Below are 24,895 nucleotides of genomic sequence, written 5' to 3' on the forward strand. Positions count from 1 at the left end.
AGCCCACCACGACTTCCCTAACTGCACCCCCCACACACACACATACACAACCCTCTGGCGTCCACTCCCTCCCTCGACCACCACTCTCACCGTCCTGATCAGGGAGGTTCATTCCTTAGTTCCAGACTAAGCCGCACTGAGTCAAAGCTGTCCCCTTCTCTGTCATGCCCAGCAAGTGATCTGGGGAAGAGGTGACCAAGGTCCCTGGGGAGGGGTGGGGGAGAGCGAGGAGGTAAAGTGAGTCTTTCTGGTTTCTCCGGGCGGGGCCGCGGGGGAAGGACCGGCTGGGACTTAGAAAACAAAGGCAGTCCCGGGTTTCCCTAGAGCTCGGGGGGCGTGTGTATGTGTGCGCGGATGTGTGTGTGCGCGCCGGTGTGTGCATGGTAATGAGCCCGGACGCCCCAGCCCTCTACCCAGTGCCAGGCTCTTTGTGAGTGAAGTGAGTGAGTGAGCTAGCCAGGAGAGGTGCAGCCCCAGCGGCAGGGGCAGGCTTGCCGGGGCCGCTCCCCGCGAGCCGCGAGCCTCCGGGCTGTGGGCTGGGTTGGGGGGCGGGGGCGGCTCCACGCGCCCGCTCGCTGGCTCGCAAGATGTGTGCTCGACTGCAGGGCACTGCCCAAAGGGCCCGCGTCCCCCAGAGGAGCTGAACGCCAGCTGGCAGAGGATTGCCCGGGGACGGGGCTGAGAATGGAGGGCCGGCCTTTATTCAACGTGCAGAAGGCACTAGTACAGCCCATGCAGGTGTTCATGTTGGACATCCCGCTGAGTGTGCAGGACGACGAGGTGAGCCGGGGCAGGGGTTGGGGCTAAATGGCCTTACTCCCGGGGACGTTGGCCACACCCCTCCGGTCCCCCTGGAGGGGAACAAAGGCAGGCGGGCACCGGAGCTGGATCCTAGCGTGAAAGGCTGGGTAAGGTGGGAAGGGAAGACGAGACAGCGTCGGATCTCCTCTCTTCCCTTCTTCATGGTGCATTTCTTTTCCCGCTGGGCTCTGGGATCGGGTCCGGCAGCCCGACGCAGGCACGTGCTTGGCAGTGGCCCCCTTGCCCCAGGCTTCTGGGTGTGGCCCCAGAGGCTCTTTCAGTTGTACTCCCCAAACCTCTGCCTTCGCGTTGTAGGAAAGTGGGGGTAGAGGGGGTAGGTTCCCTTCCCTTCCCCCACCCTCTAGCCCAACCCCGCCTTCTTTCCACCCTGGTGGCCTCCAGGCTTAATCCCCAGGGGTCTCTGGTGTATAATTAACTCAATTCTCTCTGTCTCGGTCTGGTGGGGTGTCGAAGTGTTGTTTTGAGGTGGCTTCCTCTGTAAGGGCTGGGTGTCCTCAGACCAGGGTTCTCTGTACACTCTCCTTCCCCCACCCCCACCTCAGCACCCTCAGAGCTGGAAAGGACGTGAGGTACTAACCGTCAAGTTCAAACTCCTCGGTTTGCATTTGGGGAAATAGAGGCTCAGAGAGGAGGTAGTGACTGCCCCAAGGTCACATAGCTAAATTAGAAGCAAAATCAGAACACTAGTTCTGGCCCCTAGGCGTCTTGACCCTGATAATATTCTTTCCATTTTGCCATGGCCCCTTTTTGGGGGGATGGGGGAGAGAGACTGACAGGTTCGTATTTTCATGCTGCCCCCCACCCACCTAGATTCTGGAATTAACACTGTTCCAGTCTGCTTGGGCGTGTACCCAAGTAGGAAAGTAGAGAGCAGGGACAAATTCCAAGGGCAGGGATGATGTCCACAGAACCATAGTTGGTATATTGGTATACTTGGTATATTGGGAATGGTTGGAACATGGCGTGCTAGATGAAGGCTTCCTCAGCATGGTCCTGGGTCTGGTAGCAGCACATGTTTGGTGTTCGTTGGGTCCAGGTTGGACTTGGGCTTGGAGGCTGAGAGGGTGCCAGCTGCCCCACCACACACACCCAGGTGCTGGTTGTGCCCCAGAGCACCCTAGCAGACCTGAGGGAAGGAGGGAAAGTCTGGTCTGGATTACTTAGCAGAGACTGGAATAGATTCTTCGGGGCACGCTTTTCTGTGGAAAGCATTATTTCTCCATATTTGTTGGCTTGTGAACAAAGCAGAGGATACCCTGGCGAGTGTCACTGTGGATGCTAACTGCAGTGAGAAGAATAAAGGGACCAGTAATCAAGGGGAGAATGAAAAAAACTAGATAAGTGGAAACCCCTGAGGCTGAGGTAGGAGTCCTGAGTTAGGGAGATGAAGCTTTCTTTCTCTTCCGAAAAAGCCCTCCTCAGCCTCCCACTTAGAAAAGGAGATGGAGGAATGAGAGCAGGAACTATATTGTGCCCATTTAACAGATTAGGAGACTGGACTCAGAGAGTTAAAGGGGCTTCATCAAAGTCCCAGAACCTAGAAAATGATAGACACTCCAAAACTAGAATTTGGGATTTTTGACTTTTGGTTCTGACAGAAAGAACTTTGATCCTGGTCACTAGGGATGGGTCATTTGCCAAGGAAGAAGGAGTGGGCTGGACCCCATCCAGCTGGGGCAGAGCTCTCACTGGCTTCTGTGTGTCAACAGCTTTTCCTTTAACTCCTAGTTCCTTGTACCCTTCTTCTCCCTCCTCTTCCCTTACCTCAGACCCCTAGGAGAAGGAGCTTGAGTCCTACTGGCATAATCCCTTCATTTCCCTCCAATCTGCTTTTATTAGGTCATTTCTCTGATCTTTAGTGCCTTTCCTAGCACTCTGGGAAGAGATTAGAGGCTTCAAACAAATACATCTTTCCTAGTCTGCCTGTCTGGCCAAAAGCCTAGGAAATTGAAGCCCTTGGTGAAAAGTATGCTTCAGAAATAACTGTTTTTCAGTCATCTAGTGCCTGCGAAAATAGTTACATCTCTCTCTTCCTCTGTAGGTGTAAGGCTCTGATATTAGTGTAACAGGGAAAGTTGGTACAGTGCCGGAGCTGTTTCCATTCTAGGTATCGATTCAATTCAAGCATTTGCTAAGCACCTAGGTAGTTCAGTGGGTGAGAGCAGTGGATTTGGAATCAAGAACACCCAAGTTCAAATCTTGACTCAGATACTTACTTAGCTAAATGACCCTGGGCAAGTCATTTAACCTGTCTCAGACTCCATTTCCTCATCTGTAAAATGGGGATAATAACAGCACCTACCTTACAAGGTTGTTGTGAATTAGAGTGGTTTGCCATGTCCTTTTCCAACTCATCTTACAGGTGAGGAAACTGAAGCAAAGCGGGGTGAAGTGACCTGCCCAGGGCCAAACAGCAAGTGTCTGAGTCCTGGTTTGAATTCAGGAAGATGAGTCTTCTTGACTCCAGGCCCAGATATAATCTACTGTGTCATCACCCAGCTGTCTAATATATGTACAGATATGTACAAAACACCACATAAATATGTAAATGTTTGCTATTATTATTATAATCTACCACATATCAGACACTGTGCTAGACTCTGGGGACAAAAAATATGTGTGTATGTGTGTATGTATGTATGTATATATGTAGTCATTCATTCATTCGTTCATTCATTCATTCATTTCATCTCACAAAGAGTTTATATTCTCCTAGCTGTGAAAACTAAGGTCACAAGAGAACGAATCATTTCTAGATTCATAGACAGGTCTGAGGTCCACAGAAAGAAAATTACTTACTCAAGGTCAGAGTTTCAGAACACATGTTACGAACCAGACCCCCCGTTCTCCTGTCACCCACAGATCTACCAGAAATCCTCCTAATCACCTCCTCAGTCAACAAAGATGAAGGAGATCCCTACTACCATTTCTCACTGATTAGGATCTCTCAGGATCAAATTAGGAACCTGCCCTGAGTTTCAAGGGAGACAAATTCCTGATACCCCAGAGAACAGAGGAATTCTTTAATAACAATAACAGTATTTCTAGTTCACACGAATATAGAGCTTTACATTTTGCAAAGCACTTTGCTCACAACAACCCTGTGAAGGTAGATAATACAAGTAATAATAATCCGCATTTACAGCCTCTGAGAGGTTAAGTATCTCAGGCAGGATTCTTTAATCTGGGGTGGTGAGGGAGGGAGGAGTCAAAAAGAGGATTGTACCAATATTAGGGTAGTACCTTTGATGTTGCAAGCTGGGAATACAGGTTCTGTTCTGTTTGAGCAGGCCCCTCACCTTCAGTTCCAAGCATGATGACTCTTGGAGATTGGAAAGGGAATTTCTCTTCCCCGTCACATGGGGCTGGGGAAATCCTTCATTGCAGATATTTCTACGTAGTCTAAATCAGGTCCCAATATCTGGGGGCGGGGGGCCGGGGAATGGGCGTGTGCCTTTCCTCCTGTCTGATGTTGAGAAAGGGATATGTATACAAGTGATATTCAATGTCCAGAGGATAATGTGTGTTCATGTGGATCTAATCTAACCTATACCTGAAAAGGGGCATCTTTTAGAATTTTCCAGTGGAAATCCACTCACTGCCTTTTGTTAACATGCTGGTCCATTTCTGGATAGCTCTGTTAGGCTTTTTTTTTTTTTAAACCTTAAGGTGAAATTTCCTCTTCCATTTCCTTCCTATTCTTCCTTATTCTGGCGTGTGAGGCCAAGCTGAAATAGTCTCATCCTCACTTCAGATAACAGTCTTTGAAATACTCAAAAACAGTAATCACACTCCCCCCAAATCTTCTCTAGACCAAAGTCCCTGGTTCTTTGGCTGAACCTTCAGGCCTCTTCCTCCATTCTGATCACCCTTCTCTGGGTTGATTCAGCTTGTCTCAGTGTCTTTCCTAAAATGTGATGCTTGGATCCCAGTGCTCCAGCTGTGGGGTGATGTGTGTGTGTGTGTATATATATATATGTGTGTGTGTGTGTGTGTGTGTGTGTGTGTATATATATATATATATATATATTTGTGCCCACATTAGCATGATGGTATATACCTGTGTGTGCATATAGGTCTGCAAGTACATTCATGGATATATGTTTATACTACACATAAATATATAGGGTGGCAAGGTGGCACAGTGGATAAAGTGCCAGGATTGGAGTCAGGAAGACCTGAGTTCAAATCCAGCCTGACACTTACTAGCTTTGTGACCCTGGGCAAGTCACTTAACCCTGTTTACCTGAGTTTCCTTATTTGTAAAATGAGCTGGAGAAGGAAATGACAAACCATTCCAGTATCTTTGCCAAGAAAACCCCAAAAGGGGTCACAAAGAAATGACTGAACGATAGCAAATATATAGATGTGTGTATGTGTAAGTATTTGTACATGTATACTTGTGTAGTATACACGTGTATACACTGCATAAAGATGATAGACTTTAAGTGAAGTACCACACTTTTGTTCCAGCAGTGCCTGCATTGAGTGAATGATGTATACATTGTCTGGGGACTTGGCAGGCTCTTATGGGTGATAGACAAGACCTGGAGTTCATAGCTTCAGCCCTGAAACAGGGCCTCTGGGCTGCAAGAGGCAGCTGGTACCTGCTGACTCCCAGGGCGATGACTTCCTTCCTGGGGATACTTGCCATCCTCCTGCTTCGCTCCCCTCCCCCACCACACACACACCCCTGCTGCTCAGAAGCCTAAGTAAGCCCTGGCACAAGGCCAAGACCAGAATCTATGTGTCCCTACTCCTACCCCACCCCCAACCTAGGATGGTTTTTGGTGTCTTAGAGAGAAGTCCAAGAAAGAACAAAGAGGAGAAGAGGGCCATAGTGTTTGTCAGTCAGGGGCTCTATATGTACAACAAAATGGGCCACCCCTGGTGAATCCTGGCAGTGTCACTACAGGAGAGGCAATTTATCTCTCAGTGTCCAGAATAACTGTAAAACCGTGCATTGTTAGAAGGAATATTCCTCATATGGAAGTTCCCTTTATCACCGAAAAAATGAGTCCATCCCTTGCCTTCTTTCTATATAGTTAGCTAAGTGATAGAGTATAAGCTCCTTCAGGGCAGGGACTATTTTCATCTTTGTATTTGTGTCTCTAGCCTTTCGCACATCGTTTGGCACATAGTTAGATACTCAATAAATGTTTACCAATTGATTGGTTACAGTCTCCACAATAGCCCATCCCTTCTTCCCAATTTCTGGAACCAATAAAATGCAAGCTACTGAACTCTGAAAGAAGACCCTCCTTCCTGGCCTCAGATGATGGCAGGCAGGGCTAGCTTTGAGAGGTGGGAGATACACTTGGGATTTCAGGCCAGCACCAAGGAGTATTGGTGTCATTCTTGGGCTCCTGTCACTTCCAAGCAGCCAAACTTCCCACTAGCCCCTTCTCCTAAGTGCATTGAGTTGAGCCCTATGCAGTTGATGGGGGAGGACTGAGAAAACTTTCAGGGCCTTTCTCCCAGAAGAGAACTGACTGCTGTCCTGCTGGGAGTGAGCCCATGGAGGGGAGAAGGGAGGTTTGTACTTCCCAGGCCCCAAACACGGCATCTCTTTAGAAGCCAGCATCCCCACCCCCGACACCAGGCACAGTGTGTTCCCAGGACCTCTCGACAATATCCTCACCACAACGGGATGTTTGTCTACCCTCCTTTGGCTTCGAAGCAACAGTGCCCACTGCCCGGCTGGCCACAGAGACCCTGCAGAGAGGGAGGGTTGGGGGGTGGGGTTCAATGCCAGGGCAGAGACCAGGGCAGGGAGCAGATGACTGTTTGCTATTGCTAGGGATTCCAACCCTTTATGTGGTCTCTAGCCTCAGGATCTTGTCTCTAGACCTATATTTCCCAGCCTCCCAAGAACTTAGCTCTGATCCTGCCATGCCAGGTTTAGTGGCTAGAGCAGTAGATTTAAAGTTGATAAGACCTGAATTTGAATTCTGTATTGGATATCTGCTAGCTAAGTGACTTTGGCAAAGTGACCTAAATTCTCCTAGTTTCTTTTTCCTCATTTGTATAATAGTTCTAATAATACTTACTTCACTGGGAAATTAACACACACACACACACACACACACACACACACAGCTTTGCAAAGCTTAAGGTTCTAGATAAATATAAGCTATTAGGCTCTATCCCAGCATTTAATCCCCATTTTAAATTCTTAGTTTCCATGCCTAGCACTTAGCCTTAATTCAAAGGCTGTTGCTGTTCAGCCATTTTCCTTCTCCAGCTCATTTTACAGATGAGGATACTGAGGCCAACAGGTTTAAATGACTTGCCCAAGGTCACACAGCTAGTAAGTGTCTGCGGCTGGATTTGAACCCCAGAAGATGAGTCTTCCCTTTCTCCAGGCCTGGCACTCTAACCAATGAACCCTTTAAATCAGTTAACAAGCATTTACAAGCCTCACATTGGACTAAGCTCTAAGCATACAAATAAAGGGGGGGGGAATGTCTTTGCCCTAAAGGAACTCACATTCAGATGCCAAGATGACATGAATGTAAATAGGTATATTCAAGGTATATACAGAACAGATGGAAGGTAACCTTTAAAACAAAGACTTCAGCTCATACTGATTTGTAATGAATCATTCTTAATGGTTGAGCTATGACCAAAGCCATATATTCATTTTGTCATAGTGAATTTTGAGCTAAATAGGTTCTTTTGTTTTATTTTGTTTTCAGGGAAGGGAAAGAAAAACAAAACAGTTTGAACTAGAAAGGAAACTATAACAGACTTGTCCTATGTTATTCCAAAGGAGGGACCACATTTCAACTTGACATAAGAAATAATGTAACAATTAGAAAAGTCCAACAAAATGATAGTCCAACAAAATGCCTTCTAAAGGCTGTTGTCCTTTGTTTACATTGTTGAAATCATCGTGTATGTTGATGAGCTGGTTCTGCTACCTTCACTCTGCATCAATTCATATAAGTCTTCCCATGCTTCTCTGTATTCATCATCATAGTTATCATTTCTCATACTACAATAATATTCCATTACATTCGTGTATCACAATTTCTTTAGGCATTCCTTAGTTAATGGGCATCTACTTTGTTTCTAGTTCTTTACTATTACAAAAATGCTGCCATAAATATTTTGGTATATAGGGGGCCTTTCTTTTTGTCAGTGAGCTCCTTAAGGAATGAGCCTAGCACTGGAACCTCTGGGTCAAAGGACATGGACATTTTAGTCAGTCCCTATGAATAATTCCAAATTACTTTTTTTTTTTTAAGTGAGGCAATTGGGGTTAAGTGACTTGCTCAGGGTCACACAGCTAGTATGTGTTAAGTGTCTGAGGCTGGATTTGAACTCAGGTACTCCTGACTCCAGGGCCAGTGCTCTATCCACTGTGCCATCTAGCTACCCCTAAATTGCCTTTTTAATTGATTGTTTCTAAATGCTTTAAAAATATTGTATTGATCATCATTGCCACTTCCCACTTCCATGACCCTATCCCCATAGAGACCTCCTCAGTGACAAACAAGTACTGTCAAGTAAAACAAACCAACCCAACTGGCATGGGACTCCTCCTTACCTCCTTTAAAATTTATCATCCCTCCCCTTCCCAAATCACCATGGCCAGTGAGCTGTCATACTTCCTTCCCCAACAAGGATTGGCACCTGTGCCCAGAGGCCTTTGGAAGACTCCAAATGCTGAGAAGCCAGATGCAAATTTGGCTGATACAAGCCAGTCCTAGTCCTTAGGTGGTTTCATTTCTTGGAATGGCCCTCATCCCTGTTTCCAGTAATAGAGACTCCTGAATGTGGATTCTTTTTCCCAACCCAGGTTCCATTGATTACCCAAAGACTCTCTTCAGTGGTGCCTTAGGGCCTCTCTTTCCAGAAAGTGATAAACAGATTTATTCCTAGCCTTCCAGGCCTAACAGGAAGGATATACCCCCAGGGCAGAAGCTCGAAATTCGTTGATGGTCCCTCCCTCACTTGTGTAGTTGAGCCAGTTCTCGGGTTCCGACAGGATTATTAACACCTTGTGGGAAGAGGAGGTGTAAATTAGAATCAGAGCCACAAACACCCAACAATATTCCCTGGGGCCCCAGCGACTGTGTCAAAGAGGAAAGAGAGTACTTGTACCTTGTCAGGACAGTTTCAGAGCCCTGGCTGAGTGCTCTCCATAAGTCTGGAGTTATCAGGAAGGGAAAAGGAGCAAGCTTTTATCAAGCATTTACTATGTAGGAGGAGGTATTGTGCTGCAGATAGGGGCTTTAGAATCCTGAGGTGAATGGTCTCAGTTTTCCCATCTGTAGGTTCTTTCCAACACTTACATTCTTTTTATTTTTTTAATTATGCTTTTGACTTTGACATTACCTTCATTTCCCAATATATTATTCTCTCCTCCACTCAGAAGGTGTAATGCAGTATTTCACACCCGTAGTTCCCCACCTCAGCAAAGAAAAGAAGGAACAGCTCTGAAATCCCATGAGTCTTATTTGTACAGGACCCACTCTCAAATGCTTGTTGTGAGGTTACTATGAGACAACAGATAAGAAAAGGATCTGGGGCAGTTAGATGGTAAAGTGGATAAAGCATTGGCCCTGGATTCAGGAGGACCTGAGTTCAAATCCGGCATCAGACAGACACTTGACACTTACTAGCTGTGTGACCCTGGGCAGGTCATTTAGCCTTCATTGCGCCCCCCACCCCCCCACCCCCAAAAAGCATAGGTAAATGAAATATCTGAATGGAAAGAAAATGTAGAAAAGAAAAGGATCTGAAATGTATCAAACATGACACCCCCATCAGGGGGTGCTAGAATTGTTTTTAGATCAGGGCTAGGCAGAAAGTGTGGCTGTACCACAAGCTGGGTCCACCGGAGCTTCCTACAGGAGTCTAAGGAACATAGAGTTCTCACTGCAGGCATCAGAATAACCAGAGTCTGGGTATCCAAGGAACATGTGCAGCCAGTCAGGGTGGAGAAAAGCCAAGAGGTCAGGAACTGTATTGGAGAGTATGGGAGGAGAGCTCTTTGCCCAAGGCCACCCAGGCCAGGAGGACTTGAAGGTTAGAGTGAAGGACGAAGACCATTCCATTGTACACTTGTTTTTTTGTGCTATTGTTTTTTCTCTTTCCTCCTCTGTCATTTTTGGTTTGAATCTCTGAAGTATTCCTCCTTAGCAACTGATGCCATCCTTAGCTTTTAATGAATACTAACCACTGTAGGAAAAAAGGACCTCATCTGGAGCTTGTTCCCACCAAACACTGTCCCGTTGCTTTCTGGGAGTGTGTTTATCTAATCCTGGGGAGGAGAGTATCTGACATCCTACTTTACCCTTCTTCTTACTCCAGTCTCTTTGGGTTATTCAGCCATCCATTCCACTACCTTCCAGTAGATTGTAAGCTCCTTGAAGGCAGAGACTATTTTCTTTCTTTTCTGGGAGTTTCTTTGTACCCTCCAGGCAGCTATGTGGGGCTGTGGGTAGAACATGGGCCTGGAGTCAGGAAGACTTGCTATGTGACCTTGGGCAAGTCACTTAACCTACAATTTGCCTAGTTTTCCTCAACTATAAAATGGATAATAACAGCACCTACCTCAGAGGGTTATAGCGAAGATCAAATGAGATAATATTTTTTAAATTGCTTAGCACAGTTCCTGGCATGCTATACATGCTTATTCCTCTCCCCCTTCCTCTCGTCCCTCCCCTTTGTATCTGTATAGTGCCTGACACGTAGCAGATGTTTAATAATGTTTGTTGAATTGAATCCAATAGCAAATTCTTTCCAAAATGAAGTATATGTAGCCTTTAGTTGGCAAATCTTCCTCATCTCTCCCTTCCTTCTACTCACACCATACCCACCCTAGTCCAGGACCACATCACCTCTTGCCTAAACGATTACAATAGCCTCCAATTTGGTCTCCCTGCCTTCACTCTGTCTCTCTCTGCATTTCCAATTCACTTCACACACAATTGCCAAATTAGTATTCTTAAAGCAAAGGTCTCATCATGGCATTCCTCTGCTCTGGAAGCCTCATAGCTCCCCATCTTCTTTAGGATCAAATACAGCCTCCTCTGTCTGTTATTTAAAGCCCTTCACTCTCTGGCTACTTTCCAGGGTCCTTTCTACAACTATATTTTCAGTAATGTGTAATCACGTCTCACTCCCCCTCACATACTCTGCACCATTCCAGCCCAACTGTCCTACTTCTTGTTTCCCAAACATGACATTCCATTGAGCCTGCCTTGTCCCCAGGCCAGGAATTCCTTCTTTCTGTACCCCTCCCCAACTCCTGGAACCCCTAATTCCCTTCAGAGTTCAGCTAATGCACCACCTCCTTCAAGAGATGGATTCCCCCCATTTTAGTGGCCTTCCTACCTAATCATTTTGCATTTATTTTGTATATCTCCTACATTTATGGCATAATGTGAATAAAGAGCTGGTCCAAGAGCTGGGAAAACCTGGGTTCAAGACCTGCTTTTGATTCCTATGGGCTGTGTGATATTGGGAAACTCACCCAACCTGTCTGTGCTCAGGTTACCTCAGCAAGTCACCTTGTCAACCTGGCAGACCAGGTGCTGCCCTTCATTAGTGAAGGGAGTTTTTCTCATGCTGTTGTTGTTGTCAGACTCTTGGGTTTTCTTGGCAAAGATAGTGTAGTGGTTTGCTATTTCCTTCTCCAGTGGGGTAAACAGAGGTTTAGTGACTTGCTCCGGGTCATATAACTAATAAGTGTCTGACACCAGATTTGAACTTGGGCCTTCCTAACTCCAGGCCCAGCATTCTATCCACTGAACCACCCAGCTGCCTCCTTTCCTCATCCTGAAGTTCCCTATATCAGTGAAATCACAGGGTATATACTCTCTATTCTTCTCTGTTTACTTATCTGGAACCTGTTACATCATCCCAATAGGACAGGAGTTCAGAGGCGAGGGTCCGTGAATTTGTTTCTTTAAACATTTTGATAACTGGACTTCAATATAATTGGTTTTCTTTGTAATCTTATGTATTTTATTTTATGCATTTAAAAATATTCTGAGAAGGGGCCCCTGGTCACCAGCCTGATAAAGAAGCCTAAGACATAAAACAGGTGAAGAAACTCAGTAGAATGTAAATTCCTTGAGGACAGGGGCCATTTCTGTATTTAAAAATGCAGGGCTTACCACAGTGCCTGGCATATAGTAGCAAATTAATAAAAGCTTACTAACTGATTGATCGGGAGAGAGTTTATGTACATATATGCATATATATTTGTATACTCATACAAATCAGTGTGCAAGACTACATATATTTGCTACTTTAAAGATTCAGTGATTTCATCAGTGTAGGCAATGACTGCAAAACATTGGTGATACTTCTGTGATTTGGTAGATGGTGTTTGGAAATTCTCAAGGCCAAACTGTACATCACCTTCCACTGGTAATAACCGTCTCTGAGCTTCCTGGGCTGGGCCTTAGATGGTAGACTGCCACTGAGCCTGTACCTGAATCTTTTCCAGCTTGGTAGGGCTTGTTAGAGCTTGTGTTCCCCAGCTAGTAGAGATTTCTAGAACTGAGAATCACCTATAGACCATGATGAGGCATTAGGAGGAAGACTTGAGTGGAGGGTGTGTGCCTTGTATTTATTATAATAATATATTATAACAGACATAAATAATCATATCTTTATCTTCAAGATTTACAATAAGCACTTTCCCCACAACACTTCTGTTAGATAGATAGGTAAGTAGTTTTAGCCCATTTTGCAGATGAGGAAACTGAGAGAATAGAGAGATGAAGGAACTTGTCCAAGATCACAAAAATCTAGTATTGGCAGAAACATGATTCAGTCCCTGGTTTTCTGACTCCAAATTCCCTGCTTTTTCTACTTTGTTGTGTGTAAGACTGTACCTCTGTAGGAGCACCGGGAGTTTGTGTTTTATATGTATATCTGTATGCATGTGTATGGATGTGTTTATGGATAAATGTGTATGTGTATATGCGTGTGTATATGTATATGCGCGTGTATATGTATATGCATGTGTATATGTATATATGTATGCATGTGTATGGATGTGTTTATGTATGTATGTATGTATATATATGCGTGTGTATATGTATATGCATGTGTATATGTATATGTATGTGTGTGATATGTAACCTAGGCCCCTCTCCTACAAATCTATATCTATCCACATATACAGGTGCATGTGTGTATACATGTACACATCTATGCAGTCCATACATGCATACATATATACATACATATGTGCATGCGGAACCTAGGGTCTAATCCTGCCTTGCTAAGGTGAAGTTTCTGTCTTTGAGGCACAGTGATAAAAATGCTAACTACTTCCCAGGGTTGTTGTCAGGGTCAGAGGAGATCATGAAAATGAAGACCATTGTAAATTTAAAGCATCGCAGAAATAGAATCATACATTAGACCACAGATTTACAGCTGGAAGGGACCTGAGAGGCCGTCAGTCCAATCTGCTTTTTATACATATGAGGAAGTAAAGGCTCAGGGTCACACAGGTAGTAAGTGTCAGGGAGTGGGATTGGAAGCCAAGACCTAAGAATGCAAATCCAGGACTTTTTCCCACCGTACCAAGGTGCCTCTTTATAATGTCACCCCCCACACACACTGTCAGCAGGCACGCATATGCAAGCATACACAAAGCACCAGCTATGATGATGATGATATGACATATATGTATATGTATTGTATATATAAGATAATAGAAGCTGTGGACTGAAAGATGACTGAATTCCAGCCCTGTAATTGCCAATCTTTTTACCTGGGGCAAAAACCATTGGGGTAGGTGGTTACAAGAGTAGGTATAAAGGACAGTCTGACCATTGGTGTAACCAGGAGAGGGGAAAGTACAATCCTCAACCCTGTACCCATAGTCGGGGCACTGAGTAAGTAAGACAAGGGGCCGGTTGTGCTGAGCCAGTAGTTAGCTTCAAGGTGAGGAAGAGCATAGAGGGGCCTTACTAGGGAAGAAGCTGTGCCACCTCCCCCCATGTCCATGCCCTGGGGCAGAGTTCCTTTGGCCCATGCTGGTTACTGCCCTGCCTCCAGAAGGGCGTTGGGGTTGGGGGGTGGGTGGAGAAAAATACGAACCTTCTACTGTATCCAATCTGTTTGCTAGCGCATTCTGAACTGAGTGAGGTGATGAAATAGTCACTGGGTAAATTGTTCTCAGCTCTTCCTGGGCAGAAAGCCCATGTGGTTGTGCCCACAGGGTGGAGGCTGGTGGGCTTGACTCAACATGCCAGGGCAGCATGGGGAACATTAGGGGTCGAGCCAGGCTGGGGTTCCCAGGAACATGACTCAGTGACCTCACTCTGCAGGCACAACTGTGAGTCAGCAGGTTGGCACCTCGGTAACCACTGAGTTACTGTTATTCTCAGCTTTAAGGAAGGGCCAGACTAAACCCCTGATTAAGCAGAAGTTTGGGTTTGGGGAAATAAAACACTTCTTTGATCTTTCCACAACAACTCCATGCTCTATCTCTCTCTACCCCACCCCCACCTTTCTCCCACATTGGTTACTTCTTTTGCCTTAAAAAGTTCTCCCAAGGGGTCTCTGGGTATACTCCTCACATAGAATAGCCAAGAAAGCACTGGACCAGGAATCAGGAGTATCACCTCAGCTACTAACCTCTCTAGAACTCAGCCTCATCCTCTGTAAAGTGGGGAGAATAATCCCTGCCCTGCCGACCCTTCTGGCCTAAGGGATATGAGAGACTTGGCTAATATACAGATGCACTGTGTAGACTTTAGCTCCTGCCCTTGTAAAATAAGGAGAGGACATGATAACCTCTAAGGCCCTTTCCAATTCTGAACTCTCTGAAATATAAAGCATTATTTTAGCTGTGTGACCCTGGGCAAGTCACATAACCCCAATTGCCTCACCAAAAAAAGTATGTATGTATACACACACACACACACACACATACATACATATAAAGCATTATTATCATTAATGTCTATTATTGGCTTACAAAGGGAAAAGCCTCCCAATCTGAGTGGGTATGAATAGTATTATTTGTACTAATAGAAAGAAAAATCAGTAGTTTGTTTTCATGGTATTCAGATTGTAAGCTGTTTGTAATGCTCTCTATCATTGATCAGCCTCAACTACCAAGATTCAGGAGTTAGGGATCAAGGAGAGGACAATATGGCCCTACCTCTCATCCCCACCAACCCCAGACACCTACCAGACTGTGCTCTCCCCAACATCTAAAACTCCCTCTTGTCTCTAGATACTTACACATACGTGCCCTAACATATGCCCACCATATGGTGGGAGCCCTGATTTATCTCTGTGAACAGTAGGGATGAGGGGATGAAGGGATGGGTTCCCTGAGCCCAGGCCAGGCTGGGAAGAAGAACTGAAACCACTGAGGCCAGGCCTCTCTATTCTTTTCCCCATACAGGATGTCATTCTGAGTAAACAGCTTCCAGAACCAACCCCCCAGTGAGCCCGATGCTCTTGGTCTGAATCACAGCTCCTAGCGACAGCCCTGCTCTGTTTATAAACAATAGATCCAGCTCAGCCCACAGGATCCGCCTCAGAGGGATGTCTGGGGAGGGAGGGTTTCCTCCCACTGAACTAGAGGAGCCTGGGCCCACCAGGGTGTAGTATGTAATTTGTGTGGGTGTCTACCAATGTGTGTCACAGTGTACATGAATGTGTGAAAAGTGTGTTGTACCTGCCTCTATTTAAGTTATGTGTGTGTATGTGTGAGTGTACAGTCCAGCCATACTTAGCATAACAAAGCATCCTATCACTGTGCTGTTCCCTCCCCCAGGTCATCTTGTCCATCCTTCTGCCTTCAGACAGGACTGCCCAGGGTCATGACTATTCTATGGAAGGGAAGGCTATTGCTTCCCTTCTTTGCTCTGACTACACCCCCACCCCGTGTCCCAATGTCCCAGGCTCTCTTTGTCATCTGTTTTCGTTCCAGTTGGTGACAGTGATCTAGAGTGTCATGTGGCAGCCATCCGGGCTCCCAAACAAAGAGGCTTCTTCTTAGGCCCCCTGTGGCTGGCAGGCAAACCAGCAGGCGGGCAGCAGCAGCAGGGACCCCGTCTGTGGGAGGAGGAGAAGGAGAAACCAGGCCTCTTTCCTCCCCCACCCCCCTTCCCTACTGCTCCTGCTACTTCTTGGGCCCCTGGGGAGGGTGAGAGCAGCTCACTGCCTTCTGGACTCCAGCTGGGCTTGGCACAGGGCGGGCAGCCCCTTTAGCCAATCCAGGAAAATGTCCCCCTCTTCAGTTAGCCCTCCCCTCTACCCTGTCCCCCCTTTCTTCCCCCACACTTGTGACTCCGCCTCCTCCCTGCTTTTCAGGTGAGGTCATCCAGTTCTCTTGGAGGCTATGGGTGCTTCACACATTGCTGGAATAGCAACCCAAGAGGTATGGACCACTGGTTAAACCCCAGGAATGGGAGCAGTGAGATATCCTGGCTTTAGTTGCCTCCCAGGGTCATGTGAGCCCCTGGGGTACTCAATATTAATTAAGAGTTCTGATACCTTCCTTCTGCAAGCAATGTCTGTGGATGTGGGGGCTGGGGCCAGAGCAAGAGCAGACCTCTAGTCTGATGGGGGTTAGTGAAAAGAGCATCGGTCTTATCATCTCTGTGATAAGGACCTGAGTTGGAGTCTCTACTCCAACCTTAGGCAAATCAAGCCTAACTCTTTGTGCCTGTTTCCTTATCTGCAAAGTAGGAACAAAAATCTTTATAGGCGAGAGGGAGGGAGAGAGGGAATAAGCATTTATATGTTGCAGGAACTGTGCTAACTTCCAACTTCTTCATAAATTATAATAATTCCTCGTATGGTTGGACTTTTACAGTTTATAAAGGAAAGGTCTAGGCAAAGGTTATTAACAATTTGAGAGGCGAGAGATCACTTTTAGGGGGATAGATGGTTGTCAAGGAAGGTTTAATGGAGGAGGCATGATCTGATCTGGGCTCAGCAGACAGAGATGGAGCAGTGGGGGAAGAATCTATCCCCAGCATAGGAACAGATAGGATGAGATTAGAGAAGGAAGAATAAGCCTGTGGCAAGAACATAAACTCTATGAAGGAGAGGAGCATGATAGAAAACTGAAAGTATAAGCTGGAGATAAATTGGTGGAGGGCCTTCTATGCCTAGATCAGCCATTGATACTTATTTCTGTTGGCAGTGGGGAACCACAGCAGGATGGTGGTGGTGGTGGTGGTAGTGATAGTAAACTACTAAATTGTTGCTATGACTTAAGTGGTGTTTCAAGCAGAGGTAGGAAAGCCATGTGTCCAGCATGTTGTAGTAGGGATTCCTTTTGGATATGGGTTGTACCAGCTGGCTGCTAAGGTCCCTTCTAGTTCTCAAATTCTGTGATTCATTAGGAATATAATGGGAGAGAGTAAAGAGGATGGATTGGAGAAGAGAGAGACTAGAGACAGAAAAACAAATTGGGTTAGTCATTTTTCCTACAAAAATCCAGTGTCTTCTCCTGTGACAACCTATCATCTAGAAATCATCATGTCTTAGAATTTCAGCTTTAGGAGGGACTTCAGAGGTCATTAAAGGCAGCTGGTGGCACAGTGGATGGAGTGATGGCCTGGAGTCAGGAAGACCTGAGTTCAAATCTGTCCTCAGATACTTATTGGGCAAGTCATTTAACCTCTGTTTGCCAACTGTATCATGGAAATAATAAAAGCACCTACGTCCCAGCTCAAATGAGATAACTTGTATAAAAGCAATCTTAACTCAGTGCCTGGCATATAGTAGGCACTACATAAATGCTTCTTCCCTCCTCTCTCATCTAATCTGACCTCTACCTAAATAGACACCCCCTCTGCCACATTCCTGTAAAATTATTATCCAGCCTTTGCTTTCAGGACCTTTAGTGACAGAGAGAATGCACTCCCTCCTGAGCCAGCCCATTCACCTTTCAGACAACTCTTAAATGTTTGAAAGTTTTTCTTACTCGAAGCTAAAATCTCTGCCCCTCCCACCTTATTTCTGCTCTTTGGGGACAAACAGAATGAGGGTAGCCCATCTTCTCTATGAATAGCCCTCCAAATGGCTGAAGACAGTGATGCCCTTTCCCTAAGTCTTCTCATGTCCTGGCTACTAACCCTCCAGTGGCGCAGCCTCCTGTCCTGTCCCCATCTTGATTGTCTTCCTCTGGATGCCCTGGATTGTGAGCATCCTTCTTAAAACACAGTATCCAGAGCAGGCATGGGAAGGTGTGGCCAGCAGGATCCTGAATCTTTCTTCTGTCTTCTTTATAAGAAGTTAATCCCTTTGATCAGGTTAACTCTTTGATAAAATGTGAACTCATCCTCCCTGGGTGCTTTTCTTGTTCAGTCATGTCCCATGTTGGCAAAGATACTGGAGTGTTTTGCTATTTTCTTCTCTACCGTGCCCCCAGTTTACAGATGAGGAACTGAGGCAATAGGGGTCAAGTGAACTTGCCCAAGGTCACACAGCTACTAAGTATGTGAGGCTAGATTTGAACTCATATGTTCCTGATTCCTGGTCCAGTGCTCTATTTACTGAACCACCGAACTTCCCTGGCCCTGGGTGCTACCGTTGAAGATAGTTGATTGATTCAGCTGGTTTATATATCCAGGAAGTCCCTCCAGAGAATCACATAGCCTCACAGATGGTAAAGAATGACAGTGGCAGTAGTGAGAAGCTCCTAGGGCAAAGAGAACCAACTTCTAATATCACCCAAGGAGTCCTTGGGTGGAGGCAAGTACCAAAAAGAGAGATTCCAGTAGAAATAGCCCTGACTAGAATCAGGGGACCTAGGTTAAAATCCTGTCCCTATTGCTTGCTACTTTAGTATGATGCCAGGTAAGTCACTTAATCTCCCTGGACCTCAGTTTACTCATATGTAAAATGGAAGGGTTGGCCTAAATGGCTTCCATGTTAGATCCATGATCCTCTGAATCTGTCATCACAAGTTTAAATCAGGTCCATACAAACCCAGAGCTCTGGTTCTAGGCCAAGAGCTATAAAGATAGAGTATTTCAGATGGGGCTGGATGAGGGCAGAGGACAGTGGGATCTCCTGCTCCAGATAATTCCCTTAGATGGCTGCTGATTGCTGACCTCGATGGCCAGCACAAGCGACTTCGTGCAGCCCCATGGTCCTAGGTGCTGCTAGTCCAGCCCCAACTTCTTCTCTTACGTTGCTCCCATTGGCTAGGTCAGGATGTTACTGGGATGTTGGGTAAACAGGGACTTAGCCCCATTCCACTCAGCATTAACCCCCAATACCCAGAGCCTGCACATCCGGTGTCAGCCCCACACCTCTACAAAGCTACCCGGAGAGGATGTGAAACCATCTGACAGGCAGAGTAGCAGCTCGTGGGCTCCTTAGCAACTGGGGAAAATGCTGGGGGCCCCAGAAGGGCATTCATGACATAGCCAGTTTATCCCTCACTCTAAAACACAAACACATGTGCTCTTAACTCTCAGATGCCACTTCCAGTTTCTCACCTCTGTCCCCAAGCCTCTGCTGTGCTCCTTGTCCATCCAAAGGCAAAGAAAGGTGAGGAGATGGGGCCATTTTCCCTCCAATTTTGCAGTGAGGGCCTGGGATCTGCAGAGAAAATAGTCTTCTTGGAGAAGGGTGCATGATGTGGATAGTCAGAAGAGCATCAGACCTTTGGATTCAGGAGAGCTGAGTTATAATTCCAGCTCTGCTATGAATTTGCTGGCCTCAGAACATGTCGTTTCTATCTCTTTCTTTGGAGCCTCAGTTTCCGTGACAGAATCCCTAAGATTCTTTGAGCCAGGATAGTCAGGGAAGACTTCCTGGAGGAAGGTATAATTGCACAGGAACCTCAAGGTACACACAGAAGAAGCAATGGGGTACGGTGGGAAAAGTTTTTCATTTGGAATCAGAGGTCCTGGGTTCCTATCCTAGCTCTTCTCAGGACCTCATTTCCTCATCTATAAAATGAGGAGGTTGCACTACATGGCCTCTTCCAGATCTTTAAAGTATGATCCTCTGTGTAGAGTGTTGGACCTGAAGTCAAGAAGTTGTTCAATTGTATCCGACCCTTTGTAATCCCAATTAGGGTTTTCTTGGCAAAGATACTGGAGTGGTTTGCCATTTCCTTCACCAGCTCATCATTTACAGATAAGGAAACTGAGGTAAACAGGGTGAAGTGACTTGCCCAGGGTCACACAGTTAGTGTCTGAGGCTGGATTTGAACTCAAGTCTTCCTGATTCCAGGCCCAGCACCCCATCCACTTCCATTTCGCTGCCCCTGAAGTTTACTTAGCTCTGACATCAACTCCCTACCCACTCCAGGCAGTGCTTATCATTGTTAATGAAGGTACCCCTCCTTCCTTCCTGCCTTCTAATCCCCCTGGCAGCTACCAGCAGATCACCCTCTACTCAACATATAGTTGACCTCTCAATGTCACAGCTCCAGCTGCTGCTTCATTAGCTTGCCCCTGAGAACTTAGTGGAAGTATTGTGCTACAATTCAGGAAACTTGGGTTCTGTTCCTTCCCGCACACCCATCCCCAACTGTTTGTTTATATGACCTCGGGCAAGTCACTTTTCTTCTGAGCCTCAATTTCCTGGCCTGTAAAATGAGGTTAGATTAAATGATCACCAGGGTCACTTCCAGTTCAATGATTATATGATATATAGGAGCAGAGATCAGTGTTCTGAGATTCAGATGAGTAGTTCCTAACACATTTTAATCTCTTTCTTTCTTTCCCTTCCTTCTTTCCTTCCTTCCTTCCTTCCTTCCTTCCTTCCTTCCTCCCTTCCTTCCTTCCTTCCTTCCTTCCTTCCTTCCTTCCTTCCTTCCTTCCTTCCTTCCTTTCTTTCTTTCTTTCTTTCTTTCTTTCTTTCTTTCTTTCTTTCTTTCTTCTTTTTTGGGGAGGAGATAGTCGGGGTTAAGTGACTTGCCCAGGGTCACACAGATAGTATCTGAGGCTGGATTTGAACTCAGGTTCTTCTGTCTCCAGGGCTAGTGCTCTATCTACTGTACCACCTAGCTGCTACCTAAGCCATTTTAATCCGAAAAAATTTCAAGATCTTCTCCAATGTATCTTCCCATACATAATAATCACTGTACTCATAGTACAGTACCATTGATTGAGAATATGACAAAATGTCACAATCAGTTCAGTGCATCCTGGTGCACTCAATCAACAAGCATTTATTTATATGTTTGTTTTTTAATGAGGCAATTGGGGTTAAGTGACTTGCCCAGGGTCACACAGCTAGTAAGTGTCAAGTGTCTGAGGCTGGATTTGAACTCAGGTCCTCCTGACTTCAGGGCCAGTGCTCTATCCACTGTGCCACCTAGCTGCCCCCAAGCATTTATTTCTTAAGCACCTACTATGTACTATTAGCTGAAGATAAAAACCAACAAATAAAACAGTCCCTTAAGAAGTTTACGTTCTATTGAAGGAGACAACACATACATGTATGTACAGAATAAATAAAAAATAAATAGAAGGGAATTAGGGAGGGAGGATTCTTGTAGTTGGGGGCATAGGGAAAGACAGGGGAATGATGACAGTTGAATTTGGAGTCAAAGGGTCATTTAACCTCTTGACTTCTATTCCTTCATCTGTAAAATGTAGGATGCAGACTAGAAGACCTCCGAGACCCCTTCTAAGCTTTCAATCTATGAACCTGCAAATATTTTATTACTCACAACTGCACACATATAAATGTATACATACATTTTCACACATCTCCATACATTTGAAAGTAGGAAAATAGTAATGTATGTGAAGACATTCCTTATTCAGTCTATAAAAGGTATGATTGCTTATTTATAGATTCCCATAAATTCATGAACCCTCCTAGAAAAATTCTTTGGCCTCCCAGGGGTCTGTATCCTACAGATTATTAGCCATGGGCAGCTCAGTTGCATAATGCATAGAACTCTAGACTAGAGTCAGGAAGACTAGAATCTGGCTATGGGCAAGCCATTTAACCTCTGTCTACCTTAGTCTCCTCAACTGTAAAATGGGTCTCATAATAGCCCTACCTCCTAGGGTTATGGTGAGGATCAAATGAAATAATACCTGTAAAGTCCATATCATAGTGCCTGCTTAATAAATGTTCTTCCCATCACACCAAATATTGCAGCCAGTCCAGTCCGTAGGCACTTTGAGCTCAAATGAGCCAGTTATAGACCTCTTATAATCACACAGTGCCCAGCACTTAGCAGATGCTCAATAAATACTTACTGATTTGTTTATCTATGAGATAGTTTACTGATTGAATTTAGAAACCAAAGGAAACCCAGGCATTCTGATTCCCAGATCCAGGCCTCTGACACTCTATACAGGATGTTTTTCATCCGTGATTTAGCATTATAATCAAAAGCTTACAAAAGTAGCAAAGCTTGAGCTCCAGCTAGGAAGAAGGCCCCCTAGAAGTCCACCTGCAGTCAGGGACCAGGCTTCAATTCCCCACTTGGACAATTGCTTCCCCAGTGACCTTGGGCACTTGCCTTGGTTTCCCCATCTGTAAAAGGAAATGATTGGACTAGATGACATCCACGCTCCTAGATCTGGGCTCAAAAGAGACTATATTTAAGGAGCCTGAGGCCCCACCCCCCCCAGCACTGGGAGCTTCCAAGCAAAGGACACTTGCCAAATTTCAGATGCAACCCTGCGGAGGATACTGGATAGCTGAGGCTTGGGAGCTTACCGGAATACCTTGCCCTGCCCCTTTTGGGGCGGGCTTGGCTACTGGGACATAGTGACACCCCAGCATAGGCACTTGGGGAAACCTTGCTTACATGGGCAGACAGACAGACAGCCGGAACCCAGACTCCCTCGGGCCCCTGCTCCCTTCCCATGGCCCGAAAAGCAAGCCCAACCCTTGCTGCACCCCGGCTAGTCAAGCAGAAGAAAGGCTGGGTTTTCTATGCCTGCATTTCCCTGGTAACCGCAAGAGGCCGGGCGGCTTCCCACCGTACCTCCCCGAGAAGTCCACAGTTGTCAGAGGTGAGTCTCAGAGGGAGCTATCAGCCTTCTCTTGGGGAGCGACTGGGTTGGGCCCTGGCCAAAGCCCCAGGCTGGGGAGTTGGTTTGCTTTGGTCTTCTTCACCCATTCTTAGTCTTTACTCCATTAGAACTGGTTGAATGAGTTTGGCTTCTCGTGGGAATAATGTGGTTTTGAGGGGACCACCCAAAGTTGAGTGTTTGGGATGTTTTCAGTTCCCATTTCTCTATCTTAAGAAAAGCTACCAGACTGTAGTAAGGTAGAAATAACCCTGAAAGTGAATTTAGAACAACAAGGTTTAAATTCTGTCTTTTATTTGCTCTCTATATGACAGTGGTCAAGCACGTCTCTCAGTACCTCAGTTTCCTCACCTGTGTAAAATGGGGTTGGACTAGATAGCTTATAATACCCCTTCCAGTTCTAGAAGGGTGATCATAAGGGAGACCTGGGATTTGTCGCGTCTTGTCATCTGTTGTCCTGTCTTGTTTTATTTTGTATCTATGCAGATAAAAGATTTCTCTTGGGTAATAATGGAGGGTAGAATGGCAGGAGCAGGAGCCATAGCTTAAGTAAGCAGACAGCAGGATGGCAGGATGTCTGGATATCTGGAGTCTTTCAAGAACAAATGTTCTTCTTCCTGGGTCAGGACCTCCTAGACACAAGAGCTTCAGAGATGGTTACCAGCAGGTACTTCCAGTAATAACTACCAAGCCAGCATTCCACAGGGAGAGACTGAGCACTGCATAGTCAGCCATGAGAATCTAGCCTTTTGGATCAAAATTTCAGCTCGTTCCTTAATGTAGGGCTCTCACATGGGAGTGACTTGCTGGATAAAAGTGTGATAGAATTAAATTAGTATTTCGAGGGAGACCTCCTCTAGGGCCAAGCTTAGTGTTCTCTCTACACAGCAGGGTCTTTTTTTTTTTTTTTTTTTTTTTTTTTTTTTTTTTTTTGCAGGCAACGGGGGTAAAGTGACTTGCCCACGGTCACACAGCTAGTAAGTGTCAAGTGTCTGAGGCCGGATTTGAACTCAGGTACTCCTGAATCCAGGGCCGGTGCTTAACCACTGCGCCATCTAGCTGCCCCCCACAGCAGGGTCTTAAAACAAGTTTGTTGAATTGATTGAAATCTACAGTCTAATGATTTGGATTCTAGTTATAGCTTTGCCACTAACTTCTTGACTCTAGACCTTAGTTTTTCTATCTGCAAAATGGAGTTCATACTACCTGTACCCCATCTACCTTAGAGGGTCATTGTGAGGATAGAAGGTGACAACATCAATTGGAAAAGTATGTAATACAATGTAAGGGATTGAGTTGAGTTGAGGGGAGAGGACACCAGTGGCCTGAACCTCCGAATGCTCTACTTAGCCATATATCTTTCTGGAGAGTGATTACTTTGGTGGAAGCTGTCCCATCTTGCTTGCCCATGTGTAAATTTGTTCCAGTCATTTCAGGGGAATATAACAGGGGCATATAGAATTGGAACATCTGAAAGGTACAATAGAACACAGAATATGAGAAATGGAAGGGACCTTAGAACATTGAATGCCAAAGCTGGAAGGGATTGTTGTTGCATCATTTTTCAATTGTGCCGGATTCTTTGTGACCCCATTTGGGGTTTTCTTGGCAGAGACAGTGCAGTGGTTTGCCCTTTCCTTCACCAGATCATTTTATAGATGAGGAAACTGAGGTAAACAGGGCTAAGGGACTTGCCCAGGGTCACACAGCTAGGAAGTGTCAGAGGCCAGATTTGAACTCCTGAAGCTGTCTTCCCTGACTTCAGGTCCTGCAGTTTCTCCATTGTGCCACCTAGCTGCTCGAGGATATAATCTAGTCCAAACTTCTTGTTTTATAGATGGGGAAACTAAGTGACTTACTCAGCCAAACAGAGAGTTAAATGGCTGAACCCATTCAAGAACCCAGGTCTCCTGAACCTCAATTCAAGTCTTTCCCCACCATTTTGGCCTGTGAAGATTTCCTCTTCTCTTCCCTTCTCCTCTGTGGATGGTTGCTATTTCCTTTGGTGTTATATGTTCAGTCTGAGCCCTGGTCTTTATATCATCTGGCTCAGTGTAGCTTGAGACCAAAGGTAATAGCATCTTACTTCCCCTTGGGGTCTGAGGCAG

The 24,895-nt window shown here is 45.7% G+C and overlaps 1 protein-coding gene across 2 annotated transcripts in view; it reads left to right on the forward strand.

The window, feature by feature from the left end:
* RALGDS (ral guanine nucleotide dissociation stimulator) overlaps positions 1–24,895 on the forward strand; it is a 98,775-nt gene that overhangs the window by 13,005 nt on the left and 60,875 nt on the right. The window contains exon 1 of one of the 2 annotated variants that reach the window (XM_043984995.1): positions 466–780. The exons of the other annotated variant lie outside the window; for it this stretch is intronic. Coding sequence (XP_043840930.1) covers positions 685–780 — 96 coding nt within the window. The 5' untranslated portion in view covers positions 466–684. Of the gene's footprint in view, positions 1–465; positions 781–24,895 lie in introns of those variants that run through there. 2 annotated transcript variants of the gene reach the window in all.

Source organism: Dromiciops gliroides, chromosome 2, assembly GCF_019393635.1.
Source record: "Dromiciops gliroides isolate mDroGli1 chromosome 2, mDroGli1.pri, whole genome shotgun sequence".
Lineage (NCBI taxonomy): Eukaryota > Metazoa > Chordata > Mammalia > Microbiotheria > Microbiotheriidae > Dromiciops > Dromiciops gliroides.